This window comes from Sebastes fasciatus, chromosome 5 (assembly GCF_043250625.1).
Source record: "Sebastes fasciatus isolate fSebFas1 chromosome 5, fSebFas1.pri, whole genome shotgun sequence".
In the NCBI taxonomy this organism is placed as follows: domain Eukaryota; kingdom Metazoa; phylum Chordata; class Actinopteri; order Perciformes; family Sebastidae; genus Sebastes; species Sebastes fasciatus.
In genome coordinates this window covers 34,702,514-34,721,946 of record NC_133799.1, presented here as the reverse complement: position 1 = coordinate 34,721,946, position 19,433 = coordinate 34,702,514, and the positions used below count along the sequence as shown (strand labels likewise).

General features: G+C 40.2%; 1 protein-coding gene across 2 annotated transcripts in view; it reads right to left on the bottom strand.

Moving 5' to 3' along the window:
- Positions 1-2,424: 2,424 nt before the first annotated feature.
- Positions 2,425-19,433, bottom strand: part of naaladl2 (N-acetylated alpha-linked acidic dipeptidase like 2) — a 534,957-nt gene continuing 517,948 nt past the window's right edge. For both annotated transcript variants that reach the window (XM_074636907.1, XM_074636908.1), the window contains 2 exons: positions 13,148-13,346; positions 2,425-2,798 (listed from right to left, as the gene is read on the bottom strand). In XM_074636907.1, coding sequence (XP_074493008.1) covers positions 2,552-2,798; positions 13,148-13,346 — 446 coding nt within the window. In that variant the 3' untranslated portion in view covers positions 2,425-2,551. The remainder of the gene's footprint in view (positions 2,799-13,147; positions 13,347-19,433) is intronic.

The window sequence follows — 19,433 nt, the reverse complement described above, 5'->3', positions numbered from 1 at the left end:
TTGAGCGATTTGGTTATAGCTCGAGAACCATAAACCAATGTATACTATCGCTCTTCCTCACAATAACAATGTTTTTTGAATACCATTTCAGTAACAAACAAAGGTATTGCTCAGGTCTCTTCGGGCATTGTGCAGGCTGTTAAAGCCAGCACGTTGGCCGTGGACTCCTAAATCTGTTGTCATGAGCAGAGCAAACTGCTGCAAAATGAGAGAGAGATCACTGGATGGTGGCATTAAATTAGGGAGAGAATGTGAGGAGAATAAAGAGATAGAGGAGGCAGAGACATAACACTGACTGTTGCCACTTAAAACATTAAGAGTTTGCGGAGAGTAGCACAGACACTGAGAAAATGGGAGAGTGTGACGTGAAGTGAAGATAGAGAGCAATTGTCAAACGGCGCGTAATGGTTGCAAATGCACCCGGCTTAGAATTACTGTGTGTTTTGCGATGCCCCATTCTGCTGTTTATCTTCACTTGTGTACGCTAAAGCATTGGAGTGTTTCACCTCATTTACTCGGTGAGATTGTTATGAATGCAACACAGGCTGAGTAACAAAGTAGTATGGTCGCATTGAGCTGTCAACTGTTGGCTGATTCATATTATAGCAGATATAAAAGGTTGTTTTTTTTTGTCTCAAATGAGGGCTTTAATAACAGCCATTACTACAGACTTTTACCATGTTTGTCAATTGAATGTCCTTCTTTCTATTTTGCATTTCCCCCTCTATTGTCTCCCATATTCAGTTGTCGATCTCTGCCATTGCCACCCGGCCTGTTGCCCTGTTGGATTACCCACCATGTGCCTCCTATAAAGAACATGGAGCAACCAACTGCTTCTTTTCACATGACAGCGAGGAGTCGTACCAGTTTTACCAGCAGGAGAAGCTAGCGTGAGCAACAAGGACACACTCCCCCACCAGCTGCCCACCTGTTAACATTGCGAGGTTAATGTTTGTGTTGTTCGGGACTCCGGGCCAAGCCAGAGGCATTGTTAATCACATATCAAATCCAAGTCTCTGCAGTGATGAGTGGCATTAAGTCTGTGCTGCTAGAACACCCTCATTACAGTTATGTACAGTGCAAAACACACACAACTAAAACAGTTAATTAAACAATTTTACTTTTAAAAGATGCTGTTCATTGACTACTTTGCAGGATGAAAGAATAAAGGTTTAATTTTTATTGCTTAAAGCATTAGATTCCTTTGAATAGCTGTTGTTTTAAATGTGAATTATTGCTCATCTTATTGCCATAAGATGCCATGGCTTACAGTGATTTTAGAACAGCTAAAAGGATGTTGTTGGTATAGGCTGATAGTAGAATGGCTTATTGCTGAACAAGGCCTTTTTGGATCAATGGATATTGCAATTTTACAGTTGAAACAATTATATAATTTACCCGTTGTAGAGATTCAGGAAACACAACTCAGGCAAAACCATGTATATATTGAGCTGCGTGAGCCTCCTAAAGCTTTCCAAATAAAGTTCCATTTTAATTCATTGATACATTAATAATTTAAAACACAGAACTTGCTGGCTATACCCAAGCTAGCTGTTTGGACCAAATTGAAAGTTTTATTTGGAAAGTTTTATTTGGAAGCTGCTTGCCCAGATATATACTTTGTTTTGGCGTATAGTTGCGTTTCCCGTATCTCTACAATGTCGGTGTAGAGTGCAAAGTTAGCATGACCCATTAGCCAGAATGGCCACAATTACGAGAATTAGACTATAAAATACCAAAATGTCCCTTTATGGGCACACAAAACTATGAAAGATACCATCACAAAGTTTGTGACTTTTTGACCAAACATTGACCGAACCTGAAAATGGTTATGGTCTTTTTTCAACTTTCCCATTGAAAACATATGTAAACACTTTCTTTTTCGAACATGGCTACACGTGTAGGTACAGAATTCAGATATTTGTACACTTACCTTAGTATTAAACATTTGAATCTAATTTTCCTCACTTTTTTATCAGGTAAACATTTCTGAATTGGTACTTTAGTTTTATTAAAAACCTCCTGTTCTGGGATTTGTTAGGATAAAAAGGGTGAAAGAGTGTCTGGTGAAGGACAAGTAATAATCTAAAAATGATCATATGCCTTTTACTACTGATCTGCTATCATTGGAAGGGGGTATAGTGCAATTTAAACGACCCCATTGCGTCAATATTATTTGTATATCTAAGGGCTAGTTAGTTTCAATACATTTATAAATCAGAAAACAGATTTCTTTTACAACCCTTGATATGAATATTCTGGACTGCATATTGGTTCAATATTGGTTGTTAAGGAAGTGTATTCAAGGGAATAAATGACTATTTTGAGCATTGTCAATACTCATTCAGTGTGGATTCACTCTGATTCTCAACTTTTCCAGGACTGTAGTACGATGAGTAAGATGAGTTTTTTTTTGGGGGGGGAGGGGAGGGGGGCCTCAATCATGTTTTAATATTTGCAATATTTTTAAACTTATTATTGACTTGATCAGCGGCAGGTTTTTGTTCTCGAGTGCATCCGAGCTCACTGGTGGGTTCTGCGTCGGCCAAGATCATTTTTTGTCGTTTGGGTAATTTTCAAACAATTCCAAGCCGAAACACACCAGCCTCTCAGCTGATCGGATGGCTCTGAGGATGAGGGACAGAGACTGGTTCCTGGTGCTGTTGCAAAGTACTTCCTTGTCTGCAGAGTTGTGTTTGACTGTTTTGCTGGTCACGTTGCAATGCAGGACAGCTTCCTGGGAGAACCTGAGGATGGAAAACTGGGCAGTCTTCCCTGGAAGGCTGTATAACAGATTCCTAGAGAGAGAGAGACAGAGACAGAGACAGAGACAGAGAGAGAGAGAGAGAGAGAGAGAGAGAGAGAGAGAGAGAGGAGAGTGTCAATAGCTGTGTTTCCACTCACATATTTTTATGCGCATTTTGAAGTATTGCATTAGAAAAGATGTATGGAAACTGCAAAATTCTATAAAACTTCCTTAGTTGCGCAAAAAAAGGTTTACTCTCGCTTGAGGTGTTTCTTGCCTTTGTCGAAAAGGAGTTGATGCACTGACTGGATTATGGAAATAATTTAGCAGAAGAAACTCTGACATAGCGAACATTTAACTCACGGGACTGATCAGCCGAACATGGCCGGTACTAGCTGACATGAAAGAACAATTAAAACTTGCCCAATTGAAACTAATTCCTGGAAGATCTCTCTCAATTTTTGCTCTCATAGATCGGCCGAGGCGACTTGTTTTGTTTCCGGTTCAAAACCTCTACTTCTTCTTCTACTCTGTTTACTGGAGGATTACAGCCATGTAGTGTCAACTTCTGACCAAACTGCACTCTAGCCGAGTTTATTCGCTCCAAACCAGTCGATGAAAAATGCACATGCATTTCTTTTTTGCAACATTTCAAAAGTTCACTTAAATATCCCATATTATAAAAAAGTGAGATTTTCATGTTTTTTATTATTATTATAAAGCAGGCTTAAGTCCTATATAAATACTGTGAAAGTATCGAAACGCTCAATCAACAGAGAAATACACACAGCCCGTATTCAGAAACTCTGCATTTGAAACAAGCTGTCAGGATTTCTGTCCATTTGTGATGTCACAAATATACAATATTTAGACCCTTTACACAGTTTTTAAACGTAAACATTCTAAATGTGTCCCAGTTTATTCCTGGTTGCAGTGTATGTGAATGTCATCAGCTGACAGGAAGTACACATGGACCCAAGATGTTGCCTAGCAATGCAATTCTGTTGCAATTTCGTCGCAATTTCGTCGAAATGCGCTAAAACAGAGCGTTTCAGACAGAGGGTAAATACAGGTATATTCAGGCCGACAGTATGAGGAAAATAAAGTTTTTTTTTAACATTACAGCATGCAAACATGTTCTAGTAGAAACACAAAATACAAGTATGAACCTGAAAATGAGCACAATATGGGACCTTTAAAATTCGCTTGACAATTGAAGGGAAACACGGCTAATTAATAACTTCATACAGGCCGAATATGACATCCACATCTGTCGCCACCCCAGGCGTGGCATTGTGAGTGGGCCTAATGGGCCCGGGCCCGCCCACTTGTACAACTGGCCCATCCTGAGCCTCCACCTGTTCTCTGGACCCCATGCCCACAGCCTTGGTCAAGGCTTGCCTACCTGCCCTGTGCCCCATTATGGTGAACATCATCAACTCCTCCTTGACACCTACAGCCTCAAGATGGCCTCAGTCACTCCCATCCTCAAAAATCCAGGTCTGGACCGGGATGACTGCAACAACTACCGACCGATCTCCAACCTTCCTTTCCTGAGCAAAATCCAGCAAAGCCCTGGACAAACTCCAGTATGTGCAGAACTCAGCTGCCAGGGTCCAACGTGATAGCACCCCGCCCCCCCTGGACAGCTTCAAAAGACTCCTTAAAACCCACCTCTTCAACAAGGCCTATATGTCCTCTATCTACTGTTATGTTCCGTTTGTTGTGTCTATCTATGTTTATGTTAAGTGTCCTTGGGTTTCTTGAAAGGGGCTATATAAATCCAAGTTATTATTATTATTATGGGAGAACATGTATTTTTGAGCTGTGTAGAATGCGTATATCAGTGGTTTAGAATGGGGAGCGGTCTAAATTCATAGCTGCAAATGCATTTGCTATTGAGACTAGAAGAACCTACAAAACAATGTAGCAAGACGGGAGGTAGAGCTGAAAATTCCTGCCTCACTTGATTGTCTCTATATTGCCTTGAAAACATGCTGCTTCTATTGAGACAAGCTTATGAATTGACTCTCTGTCTCTTGTTAAAAGTCAATCTAGCTGACCCAGTAGTCGATCTCTCTCTCTCTCTCTCTCTCTCTCTCTATCTCTCTCTATCTCTCCCTACAATCAATTTATACAAATAATAATCCAGCCAGACAAGATGGTATTTCCTTAGAATTAAAGTGTCAGTGTTCAAAATGAATGGATATATTGTTCTACATCAGTCATTCTTAACGAGTGGTGACCCTGGAGGTCCGTGAGAAGCCTAGATTTTGTAAAATGTTTTTAATTTAAAATTCAAATTAACTTTCTGAGAACAACTCCAAAGCTTAGCAGCGAGCAGCATACAGCTGTGTTGTTTTCAATATTAAATCAACTCATATAGTAAATTCAAACATTATTATTTAGATTGGCTGATTTGCTGTGTTGTGGGACTTCAACAATGATGCCGGCCGTTGCGCGACACTGCGCCACCGGATCAATATAGATCCCAATATGAGACTAAAACTCTCCCGTTTGGATCCACACATTGCTTTGCTGATGTCTCAACATAAGCCGCAACATTCTTCCCCTAAAAGTGTCAGTAGGCAGTATATTTTTGGCATCATTGGAAAAAAATTCCATAATAACCTTTCAGCATATTGTAATTCAAGTGTTCTGAGAGATAACTAGACTTCTGCTCCTCCTCATGGCTCTGTTTGCAGGCTTTAAAAAATCTAGCCTGTGACGGGAGACTTTGACCAATCACAGGTCATTTCATTGAGAGAGCGTTCCTATTGGCTGGGCTCCAGTCATGTGACCGGAACTTGACGTTCCTTCACCAGATTTCACAATGGTGGAGGAGTCACAAACTTTCTCATTTTACAGCTAAACCGTGCTCTACAAGATGATTCTGAAAACATCTGAGGAGAGAAATAGGCATTAACGTAACATAATATTGATTCATATTTGATCAGCGCTGCCTAGTTTGACCGTTTGGTCAGCGTTCGCAAGTGATTGACAGCCGGCTCTCATAGACAGCAGATGGACAGCAGATCTCAGATCAGCTCTTACTGCTTGTTTTCCTCTGGTCTGTGAAATCTTGCAGATGCCGTTAGGAGCACCGGAGGACACAGAGGAACATGACTTTCTTCAGGTCACCTGTTTCATGTACTACTGTCAGGATACAGCGACCGTTTTAGAAAAAAATAACCTTTTTTTAAATAATATTTGCTCCAATCTCGCCTACTTCAGCTTGAAGATGGCAACAGAGACAATGATGTATGAGTAAGCTATGCTATATGTAAAACATTTAATGTAATTTCATTGGCTGTAATTTGCAATATAGTATAGGTCTGTACCGAAAGCCTTTTTTTTTTACATTCAGTGCTTTGATTGTGTCACTGCCACGGTCGTGCCCTTGTGTTTCCCCGTGTTTTGTCGACACAGATAGCCTAGATGCTCTAATCTCACTTCTTGCCATCAAACAGGATAATCACCTCTGTCAGTGCCGTATGGGGAAAGAGCTAGTAGGCCTTCACCTCAGTTTCCTTCAAGCTTTTCCCCACCAGTCACCAATCCGGTGAGGAACCCACGCAGCAGGGTCGACCCCACTTTTCTCCAGCCGAATGCCTCTGCAGAATCAATGCCAGGCTACTACTGTGGCCAGGCCGGCCACTTTCTCGCCACTATCCTCTTCTGCCAAAAAAAGGAGGCTCCCCAGTAACAATGGGGGTTCTGGTGAGCTGAAATGTTTTTGAAAGGCTAAATGCCAACAAATATGGACTGAAGCAGAATATTTAGTTTGATTAAAAACACGTTGTGAAGTTTGGAAATGATTATCTTTCTTTTTTCAATAAATTCAGACTTTTGGACCGCCCCATCCCCCCAACCTTGTTTGGAAGAGTTTTGAATGTTGTGTGGATGGACGAAAGTAGATTGGGTTACATTTGCATTATGTAACACAAGCTATTTACAGCCATATTTGGCATTACCAAAATTAGTTAGCTACGGTATCAGAATGTTCAAAAGATATGTAGCTTGTGAAAAATGGGTCCATTATTTACTTTGGTGACTATGGAGCAAAAGAATCAGTCATAATCTGTGTTCACGTTCACTTCTCCCATTGGAGAAAATACACTCAGGATCCTGCCGCTAGTCTCTTAAAGGGGCGGGGCAGTGGCCAAACCCTCGTGACACAGATACATGAAACTGACTCTCAGTGATGAGCAATATAACCGCGTGTGCCGCTTGTAATACAAACTGTCACAGGTAGGCTAACAAGCTATCTCGGCATTGAAAATGTTTTAGAAAAAGATTTAAAATGTGTCATAATCAACCAGACGCATTAGTTGTCTTCAAAATTGAAATCCTAGCAGCGTGCCTGCGCCACCGTCTTGCCAGCGCAAGCAATGAAGGACACATGATTAGCTTATTATTATTATTATTAATTATCAATGTCTCCTTGTTTTCCTGTCCCACTGTTGTACCCACCAACATGCACACACACATAGCAGAGCACATACATAAACACAGACAAGCCTTTGGGGGGGTAGCAGAGTAGTGATTTGTAGGTCAGAATGGCAGAGAGACTGCAGAGTGTTGCTCCCCTCTGGGCTGAAGTACATTGATTTCTCTTAAGGTGGTTGAAAAGACAGTGTTAGAGAGTAAATGGAGTGATTCTTCATCTGTTAAGACACAGGTTCCGAGCCGCATGGCGTGAAGGAACACTGACCTTCAGCACACAATTTTAACTCAAAGTCAGAGTGCTGGCTGAGAATATATTCTGTATCGACCCTTTTATGACACCAGCGAGGCTAGTCCTGTAAGTTAAAGGTGTTTAGGTTACTGTTTAATATTATATTTGTTGACAAAAGTGGACAGTGGACAGCTTTCATATTCTCTACAATGTTTGATTTTACCACAACATGCTGTAGCTCCGGGTTGGGAGTGAGTCAATGCCCCCAAGCGAGGGAGTTCAAGTATCTTGAGTTGTGTTCACGAGTGAGGGTTAAATGGAGCGAATGGACAGGCGGTTTGGCGTCAGCAGTTATGTGGGCGCTGTACCGGACCATTGTGGTGAAGAGGGAGCTGAGCCGGAAGGTAAAAGCTCTCAATTTACCAGTCTATCTACGTTTCAACCCTCACCTATGGTAGGGAGCTTTGGGTAGTGACCGAAAGAATGAGATTGCAGATACAAGTGGCCGAAATGAGTTTCCTCCGTAGGGTGGCTGGGCTCAGCCTTAGAGATAGGGTGAGGAGCTCAGACATCCAAAGGGAGCTCGAAGTAGACCTATCCTAACCTTAACCATCTCATGAGAGTATTGCAACTTGTTGAACCAATGTTCTGGAAGATACATAGCAACGTATTCTGGCATAACGGTCTGTGTGTATCTTGCAAAAAAGTTATTCCACCTTTTTCGTTCATTTTCCTACAAATGTCCAGCAACACGTGTCAATTTCGACTCATGTATACAGTCTTTTCAAAATAATCTTCCGTCTTCACAGGAAAAGACTTTCTTAGGTTTAGGCAACAAAACGACTTAGTTAGGTTTAGGGAAAGATCGTTGTTTTCACTTAAAATAACTCCGGAAGTGTCGTTACTTAAGTATGTAAGTTACAAATAAATCAACGTTGACTTCTGGTTTCAAACGGGACATGGATGCCGGTCTCCTGGGGCGAAAGTCCAATCATTTTTGACACACCCATCCAGCCCAACCTCCTCTCTACGTGGCGTTTGTTGCTATTCATGTTTCCTGGTTCACGATTACGTTAATTACACACAAATTGATTTTGTGGGATATACAAGAATTACAGAGCATTAACTTTTCGTAGGTATAGCTATGAACAGTGTATGAGAACAGCCAAAATACAAGCGTCATGATATCAAAATGATATTTAAAACCATATCAATGATATTACCATAACAAATGGTATTCTTAATTTCATCACATGGTATTTTGTTGGAATGTGACATGGTATAATACCCTCCAAGTAGTAAGTTCCATGATTGTAACAGTGAAGTGAACCGGAGGGTGGTTTGCCTCCCCTTTGTAAACCATGGAATGTACTACTTGTCAGATATTATTCCTAACATGATAAAAAAATAATTGGAACCTGCAGTGATAAAAAGAGAACAAAAAAGACTCAAAAAGGGGGAGTGATATCATGACAAAAAGTGCCTCAGAAGCAATGTAATCTTGTCCGTCCATGTCCCCCTAACCAGCGGACTGTCATCAAACCCTTAATAGAGGCTGTCTCCTGCGCTGCAACACAGCAAATTGGGTTTAAACTATGTCTACTGCCCCAGGTGTCACTCACACACTGAAGTAGCAACATCCATCCAACACCGACAGCAGCATGGCGTGTCTGCGAGAACATTTCGGCTTATCCTCCCTTTTGCTGCAGGAAATGTTAAGACTAGGAATTCGGTTAAGGTTCAAGGTTAGGAGCAGAAATTGCTAACTTGGCTGTGTTTAATGGGTACGTTGGTCATTTTGTGGATTTGAACACCTTTTTATTTTGGTGCTCTGGAAGCACATTAATGGGATGGATAAAGACGTTGTATAAGCTTGAAGATTCCCAAGACAGGGGTTCTATGTCTAGAACTGGAAGAAAAGAGTACAATGTTTTGAATAAAATAAAACAAATCTTTAAAAGGTGCTCATTTTCAGGTTCATACTTGTATTTTGTGTTTCTACTAGAACATGTTTACATGCTGTAATGTTAAAAAATAAAAAAAAAACTTTATTTTCCCCATACCGTCGGCCTGAATATGCCTGTATTTACCCTCTGTCTGAAACGCTCCGTTTTAGCGCATTTCGACAGAATTGCGACAAAATTGCAACGGAATTGCGTTGATAGGCAACAGCTTGGGTCCATGTTTACTTCCTGTCAGCTGATGACATTCACATACACTGCAACCAGGAATAAACTGGGACACATTTAGAATATTTTTACATTTAAATCTTTGTAAAGGGTCTAAATATTGTATATTTGTGACATCACAAATGGACAGAAATCCTGACAGCTTGTTTCAAATGCAGAGTTTCTGAATACGGGCTGTGTATTTCCCTGTGGATTGAGCGTTTCAATATTTTCACAGTATTCATATAAGACTTAATCCTGCTTTATAATAAAAGAACATGAACATCTCTCTTTTTTATAATATGGGACCTTTAAATTGTAAGTGAAGTCCAAATTGCATATACTAAATAAATACTATACCTAAATGCATTAACTGACATGTGACATCACAGCAGTATAAAGTGGTTTAGAGGTTTGCCAAAAAAGTGTGATGCCTCATGTAAATTCAACTGAGTAGTCTTTTGAGAGCGACTCCAGACAAATAAAAACAGATTTATTGTCTTGTCAGGGTTAATTAGTTGTTTTGTTTTGTGAGGAGGGCTGTCAGTTCTTTACCTCGCACTGCAGCTGGATTCTCGCGATATCACGAGATCACGCACGAATCACAGGATCACATGAGTTTCTATGAGTGCATTCACTCTGGTTCAATCACAAGAAGCATAATGTCCCGACAAAAGAACACAAATAGGGATGGACAGAGATATGTATCCATTCTGTTGATGTTCATACTGCAGCAGCAGCTGCTGAACAGCTGCACCTATGAACACTTGAATCAGTACCTTTCGTCTGGTAGTCACATATTTTGTGGTCAGACTCGAGGCTCTGTTTACAGACAAACTGGGCCATTTATCAAGCCACCGTGCTGTCATGTTGAATTTATGCAGTTCGTATATTTTGTAATGCTATGGACAATTCATTGACTATTATCTATGCCAGTGTGTTTCTCTGGCATTGCTGTTTTCTTCAGCCGTAATACCAGCAGGGCTATGTGTATTGTTGCTCCTGTGTTTGAGTGTTTATATAATGTCTTTGCCTTTAATGATAGTAATCTACTGTTATGGTAGTTATTATCATTCATGAGCTTGATTCTGTGGGACACAGCATTTTTAATAATAATAATAAAAAACTAGAATGGCACTCGGAGACCGCAGACCTCCGCCAAGGTGCATGACTTCACAGCTCACAGCTGGCGGTACCGTAAGGCAGTCAGCTTGTTATTAACACGGTGTGTTTCCGTGTAACGTATCGGCGGATGCCTCTCTCATTCAGCATCCTTGTTATGTCTGTATAACGTTACACTACGTTGTCTCTCATCCCGTCATCTACCGCTTTTTTCTTTCTCACCGCGGACGGCCAGCAGCTCCCGCCGCACCTCGGAGTCTCGCCACACATCCACACACGTATCTCTCTGCTCTTAGAAGGAGGAAGGAGGCGGGGTCACGCGTCATCAACGCGTCATCAACGCGTCATCAACGCGTCATCAACGCGTCATCAACGCGTCATCAACGCGTCATCAACGCGTCATCAGTTACACTGCGCATGTGTTATACCCTGTGGTCTTAATGCTCAGGCTGATCGGAATTCTTAAAAAAAATTCCTGAGTCCAGATCATGATCCGGATCGCCACCAAAATCGAATGGGTTGTTCATTGTGCCGCACCCCACCCCTCCAAAAAATTCATTCAAGTCCATCGCAAATTTTTGGAGTAATCCTGCTAACAGACAAACAAACCAACGCCGGTGAAAACATAACCTTAAAAATCCTTGTTTTAATTGTAACACATCTTCTAAATTATCTTATCAGTGAACTATACCATTGATCAAAATGACATACACATGTGTAATGTACACGTAGTATTCTGTAGTAGAGTATCGATTCTTCGGTTGAGCATGAATGCAGTTGTTCAGCTTTACAGTTTTATAACTCAAATCCCTCAGGGCACAGCAGGGCCACCCACGGACTGTGCTGGTGACCACGAGCAGTTAGCCTGAATCTCATTCCAGTGTCAGCAGCAACTGCATCTTTCAATTGAATTTTTTACAACTAGACCACAAACAGGTCTGCACTGACTTATCCAAACACCCTTTATAATAGTGAATGGGATTCTCTGGAAAGTGTTTTAAGGCTCAGTGTTCAATTTAATGAGAGGTTATACTTACACAAGTATCATACACAAATCATAGGCATTATTGTGAATATGTGTTACTGCACTGCTGTTCACCCAAAGTGATATCATTATGTGTTTATGTTGCTTAAAAATGCACCTTAGGTGCCTAAAATATTACATAAACCATCAAGGAAAACATTGGAAAAAGTCTTCAGTGCTCTTAGTCTAATTGTCTTTGTCCATTGAGGGAGCGGTAACTTCCTTTATAAATGAGCGCTATTAAGACTTAATGCTTTCCGAGCATGATGGAGCAGCTAATTTTAGCTTGGATGCTAATGGCAGTCTAGGACAATTAACATGTCTATTACTGCCATAAACTGTGAATAACACTAAACAGCAGAAGCCATTTATTCCATTAAAATCTAGTTGAAAAGTAGACAGCCACAGAGCTGTGGGGGGGAAGACAGAGTGTAACACACACACACTGTGAGGATGCTAAAGTCAAACAGAACAGAGGTGTTACTATTATGAGATGGAAATATAGTCAGTGAGAAAAAAGTCCCCTACTATCAGCTGTCCTTCAACTAATGTGATGTGATATGATTTATTGTGTGTGTATTCTTTAGCTGGACAGTTTGACTTAAAATAACTTCACCAACTAATCTGGAGCTTTCACTTTCTCGTACGAGCGCCGTGCAGAGCCGATGAATGAATTGCTGCTGCTCTGCCCTGAAAAAGCTGCGTTTGGAAAAAAATCAAGACACTGTGTAAATTATTCCCCTTTTCCCTTTTTTTGTCAGAAGGAATAAATATGTGTTCACCGTGAAGCTCAAGTTTTATGTTACATTATTGCTGCTCTGCTCCATATGTAGAACACGTTGAAAAATAAAGTGGGTGCACCCAATGCAAGATGGATGGCTGATGGGGGATTTACGTAAATCATTTCTTCCCAAGTCATAGGAACTTGGGCAGAGAGGATGTTCACACCTCAGACTTTACCTAGACCAGGGGTCAGCAACCTTTATTATCAAAACAGCCATTTTAGGCAAAAAAAAAAATCTGGAGCCGCAAAACATTTGAGCATTGTGATGTAGGTAACACAGTTTATAGTCTAAGTATATAGTATATAAATCTAATGCAGTGAGGGCCAAAGTGCAAATGTACTACGGAGTATTAGGGCCACATTGATGGAAAAAAAAATCAAAGATTTACAGAATAAAGTCCGAATTTTACGAGAAAAAACATTGTAATACTATGAGAATAAAGTCATAATGGTACGAGAATAAAAGTTGTAATATTAAGAGAATAAAGTCTTTACTTAACGAGAAGAAAAAAAAATGGGGCCCTGCCTCCAACGCTATATCCAGTTCTCTTACTACATTTACATCAGCTCATGCGTGCAGCCGTCCTTTGCGTAAAGTAAAACCAAAGCTTAACTTGTCTCCTACCTGTACACTCCAGGCGGTGTCTGTGGGATGATGAAACTCTTCTCCAGGTCACGGAGTACATCATTCAGCATCCGCACGTGGGAGGGGTCACGCTCTTTAGGGTCATTTGCTGGCCGCATCATTTCAGACTGGAAGAAAGCTGCGTGGTCTCTCAGAGAGGAGGCTGAGGACAGCATGGGCTGAGTTACCGCACTCTTGTCTGGACACATATATGATACAGGGAGAAAAAAAAGAAACAACATGTGAAAAAACTGACCTTAACTTTAAAGGGCGGGTCCATCTGAGTTCTGTCGATGAGTTACATCATCTGTTTCTTTTCCATGCCGTAGTGCAAACATTTTGTAAAACACAGGGAACAAGGGTATTAAGACTCAACTGCACACAACTGCTGCCATTAGAACACTTTGCTCTCCCGTGGTGTGTACTTTAATCTCACTTCAAACTTTAAACTTACTTTGCAGTGACTGAAATAACAGAACTTAATGGAATGGAATAGCCAAGGGCACATGGGAAGTACTTTAGTCCTGCGATAGACTGGTGCCCTTACCAGGATATACCCCGGTCATTGCCCAATGTAAGGTCGGATAAGCTTCAGCTTTACACACACACACACACACACACACACAGACACACTCAGCAGCTACTCACACAATGCTATCCACATTAGCCCGTCAACACAAAGCTGGCTTGTTTTACGGTACATTTGGCATTGAAAATCAATTACCTTGCATCTACATTTAAGTGGCATGTATTCTTGGCTCTATTACATGAATTCTGGCTGGATCCAATGGGACTGTGTTGGAAAGGCTGAAATCTGTTGTGTTGGACACAGGTTCAGGTTCAGGTCTTCAGCTCTAAAAGGTTTACGTTCAGTTAAGCCGAGTCGACACTGGGAACGTCAGGAGCGCGTGGCGGCTGCGTTACCTGTTGTTTTTTATTTGGGCGTCCGTATTAACAGGTTAGAGCAGCCACACGGCTGCATGTCAGCTGTGTCTCTTCTAGATATTCGAGGTCTTGCCTTTTTTTGACGTGAGTCGCGCGGTTCACAGCAACAACAGACAGTGAAAGTGATCTATTGACTGTATATTGACATCATACCAGCAACATTACTACAGTTTCGATGTCTCTATCTGTAGAATATCTTACGGAGATGAAAAAAAGTAAAGACTTATTTTTAAATCAACACTTCCTGCTTTCATTTCAAAATAAAAGCCCTCAAGCGTTTTTTTCTGTGGACAGAATTCCTTAATTTGTTAACACAAGGCTTTTATTCTGAAATATGTGCCGGACAGTGCTGTGGAACATGCAGTGACTTATAGAGCTCCATGAATGAATAAAGTACAGGGTTGAAATCAACACTATCCTGCTTTCATTTCAAAATAAAAGCCTTAAACTCTTTTTTTCTGTGGACAGAATTCCTTCATTTGTTAACTGCGAGGCTTTTATTCTGAAATATTTCTAGACAGTGTTGTAGAACATGCAGTGACTTGCACGGCTCCATTAATGGATATAGTACGGGGTTTTAATTGGGGATTATTACAATTGTTTACAAATTACCACACCTCTCTTAACCTCTCTCTGTCTAAAATAAATATAATCATTCATTTATAATGAAATGAAATGGCCATTATGAAAGGCAAAACTCTATGTAGAAAGAAAGGGCTGGCAGCAGCAGCAACAAGAGAAACGCAGCTGAAACACAGCTGGTGTGAACACCCGACGCATCAATCGCTACGCGATGCGGCGCGGCTAATTTAACCAACTCAATTTCCACGTGCATAGACAATAACAATGACCCCAAATGCAAAATGTGTTATTTATTATGCCTTTTTTTGTGTGATGAAAGTGTCATATGCGGAAAAATGGAAGCAATATGGAGGTGGACATGTCTACAATTCATGTAGAGATTGCATTGTACTCCTAATGTGTTACAAGTCTTGCTTTAAAATAGAGATACGTTTGCTATATGTGCATATATATATATATATATAGAATGAGAATCAATTAAACCTTTATGACACCCAACACCAATGTTCATAAACATCTTCAGATGTTGGTGAACTAAAAAGTAAAAAATATTCCGTTGAATAAAATCATCACCCTAAAGCTCTTTTTGTCTTTCTCTCTTCTCTCTGCCGCCGTTATCACAGGAGGCAATGTCCCAACTGTATACACAAATACAAATACACTCTGTCTGTTCTGGCTGTATATACAGTATGTGGGCATGACCTTTACCTAACATCAACCCCACCATAATTGTTGGCACATATTTAGATGGACACAAAATTCTGTCATTGGACATAATACTGGGTTTTGCAGAATTCAATCCAATATTAACATTCTGTTTGGTGATAATGTTGATTATGTTGCATGAAAAAGATTGCAGGCAAACATATGTGACACATCTATAGGAGAAAAATATAAAGAAAAGAAAAGAAGAGACAACTAATAACAGGTGTGAAAGATTCATGTGCACAGAAATTGCTTTTTTTTATTAAGGCCTGTAAATGTGTTTGGGATTGGTTTATAAAGGGTTTCTTCCTATAGATTGTCTGACTTTGAGAATATGAAGAGTTGTTTGAGGTCAAAGCAGTAGGAGGTGACGACATGTTTAGGATCATGTAGTTTTTATTTTTACTCAAAAAGAGACTATGAACCGAAAACATGTAACACACCGGTCACATTGGTGTGTGTGTGTTTGTGTGTCACAGTAGGTTGGGAACAGAGTGTGACTCATCTGAGAGGAGAGGGGAAGACAGTGGGGACAAAAATAGACAAAGAGATCTGTTCTTTCCTACAAATTTAAATGGCTCTGGCTCCCTCGCAGCCAGCTGGGACTCATGAAATATTGTTTGATTGTTGTAATCCATCACATCTTTTGACACATGGGGATGTGCGCGAGTGTATTTGTATTTGGGTATACAGTTGGGACATGGCCTCCTGTGATAACGGCAGCGGAGAGAAGAGAGAAAGACAAAAAGAGCTCTAGGGTGATGCTTTTATTCAACAGAATATTTTTCTTACTTTTTAGTTCACCAACATCTAAAGATGTTTATGAACGTTTGCGTTGGGTGTCATAAAGGTTTAATTGATTCTCATTATATATATATATATATATATATATATATAACAAAACAAAAAAAGTCAAAATATGTTGAAAACAAAAACACCTTATTTGAGGTATGAGGTGACTGCATGTTCTTCTTTTCTAAGTACGAGTTTATGTGTGGGAAATGGCAAATCCATGGCCCCAGGATGTCCCTTTGTAGTTATTTATCTCCTGTAGCTCTCTTTTTTACAGTAGCTGGTTTGGGGGAAGGCAAAAAACATTGCTTTTTTAAACCATACAGTAGATGCTTTGACATTTTAAATGCACTTCTTCTAGGGCACAAAGAACACGAGCCACAACAGAGATTCTGCACCTTAAGACATTCTTCCTGTGATGCTACGGTGGTAAATGCACTCTATCACCTTTTTGTAAAGTGAAGTAGAGTTTAATGTTGTTGTTTTTTTAGCAGATCCACATGTTGATTATGTGGAACTGAGTAGCACACAGAGTAGTAAATACTTTAAAGGTACCATATTATACTCATTTTCAGGTTCATACTTGTATTTTGTGTTTCTACTAGAACATGTTTACATGCTTTAATGTTCAAAAAAAACTTTATTTTCATCATACTGTCGGCCTGAATATACCTATATTTATCCTCTTTCGTTTAAGAAAGAGGATAAATATAGGTATATTCAGGCCGACAGTATGATGAAAATAAAGGTTTTTTTGCATTGCGCAATAGCGCAATAGCGCATTGCGACGAAATTAGAACAGAATTGCATTGCTAGGCAACAGCTTGGGTCCATACTTCCTGTCAGCTGATGGCTCACATCATGATTCACATACACTGCAACCAGGAATAAACTGGGACACATTTAGAATGTTTAAGTTTAAATCTGTGTAAAGGGTCTAAATATTGTATATTTATGACATCACAAATGGACAGAAATCATGTCATGCTAATTTTTTAGCTTCATGCTTGTATTTTGGGTTTCTACTAGAACATGTTTACATGCTTTAATGTTAAAAAAACACATTATTTTTCTCATACTGTCTGTTTGAATATACCTGTATTCATGCTCTGTCTGAAACGCTCCGTTTTAGCGCATTTCAACGGAATGGCAACGGAATTGCGTTGCTAGGAAACAGCTTGGGTCCATGTTTACATCATGTCAGTTGATGTCATTCACATACACTGCAACAGGAAATAAACTGGGACACATTTAGTATGATTACATTTAAAACTGTGAAATGGTCTAAATATTGTAGATTTGTGACATCACAAATGGACAGAAATCCTAACGGCTTGTTTCAAACGCACAGTTTCTGAATACGGGCTGTGTGTATTTCTCCATGGATTGAATGTTTTGATACTTTCACAGTATTTATATTACTTAAACCTGCTTTATAATATAAAAGACATACAAATCTCACTTTTTACAATATGGAACCTTTAATGAAATACTCACATTCTATTTCTACCTTGATCGGTCGCTGTAATAATTCCTACTCTCCACACTAACTGTGAAGTGATCCCCTCTGCACGAATACACTGTAAAAGATGAGTCCACAGTCCTCGTTCCGTGCAAAAATGCATCCTAAATTCCCGCTGAAGCTAACAGGAGGAGGCTTTGGCAGTCGTGTGCATCGTGCCAATCTTGTGTAGGTTTATTAAGTATTCTGGATGCTCATAGTGGCCCAACAATTCACCTTGACACGTTTGTTCCCTTTTATTTCTCACCTATCTGTAGTCAAGCTTTTTTTTTTACATTCTGAAGTCACAATGCTGGGCCCCATTAGAGTGGTCACCTTCTCCCCTTTTCTCTACCTTCAATCTAATTATACAGCAATTTTTTTTTTTTTGGCTTTGCCTCTGAGATATACCTAATTAAAACTATACAGTACATCATACGATAGGTGTTAAGAGACATCCAGTTGTAAGGCATAATTCATGCAAATGGGCACACGCGGTTACTTTGATTTCCTCAGTGTATTCTAGTAATAACATCACTGACAACAGCCTGTTCTACCTGTTGAGGACCAAAGGCAGCTCTGCTACTGAGCACCATCACTACAGTCAATTAATGGAGATTTATGTCAGATCAGACTAGACCAAAGGCAGTTATATATATGAAGAGAGAAAAGAAAAGGAGAATAGTGATTTAAAAAAGTTGAACAAAAGGTTTTGGGGAGTTTCAATTAGCTCTGGTTGTTTGATCTGAGTCCCCCTCCATGACTGCCAGTCATGACTACTGCAGTGCTCTCCACGCCGGCTGTGAAGAATCCATTAAATATCACTGGTCTTCTGCCACAGGGGGCTGCTAAAACACACACACACACACACACGCACACGCACGCGCACGCACACGCACACGCACACGCACACGCACACGCACACGCACACGCACACACACACACAGATACACTAATCTTTGAATAGACCATACAAAAGAACACATGCTTCACTAACCATTCATGTGTAGAAGACATGTGTCTTGCCTTACTTATACACCGATCAGCCATAACATTAAGGTCAGCATGGGTCACCCTGACCGGTCTGTGGCTACACAGCCCCATACGCAACAAACCACGATGCACTGTGTGTTCTGACACCTAAAACTCTGCAGCTAGATTATTAACAAAAACTAAGAGGAGAGAACACATCAGTCCTGTCCTAGCTACTTTGCACTGGCTTCCTGTCACCTTCAGAATTGACTTCAAGGTCCTCCTCCTCACATACAAAGCACTAAATGGACAAGGACCTAGCTACATTGCTAACTCCCTTACAAACTACACACCAGCGAGAACACTGCGATCATCAGATGCAGGTCTATTAGAGGTCACCAGAAGCAGTCGTAAGAAGATTGGTGATGCGGCCTTTGTCAACTATGCCCCAAAATTATGGAACGCACTACCCATAAATATTAGGGAAGCAAACATGCTAGACATTTTCAAAAGACATCTTAAAACCTATCTTTTTACCAGCGCATTTTCTCTGTAACTTGCACTATGAATTTTATTCTGCACTATTTATATTTTACTATTTCTACTGTTCTAAAATGTTTTATTACTTTTATCTTGATTTTGTTGACGCCATGCACTGCTCTTGCTGCTTGTTTTTTATTTATTTTATGTAAAGCACTTTGAACTGCAACTCCTGTATGAAATGTGCTATATAAATAAAGTCTTACTTACTTACTTACCTATCTATCGGAACCAGCATTAAAGCTGCAG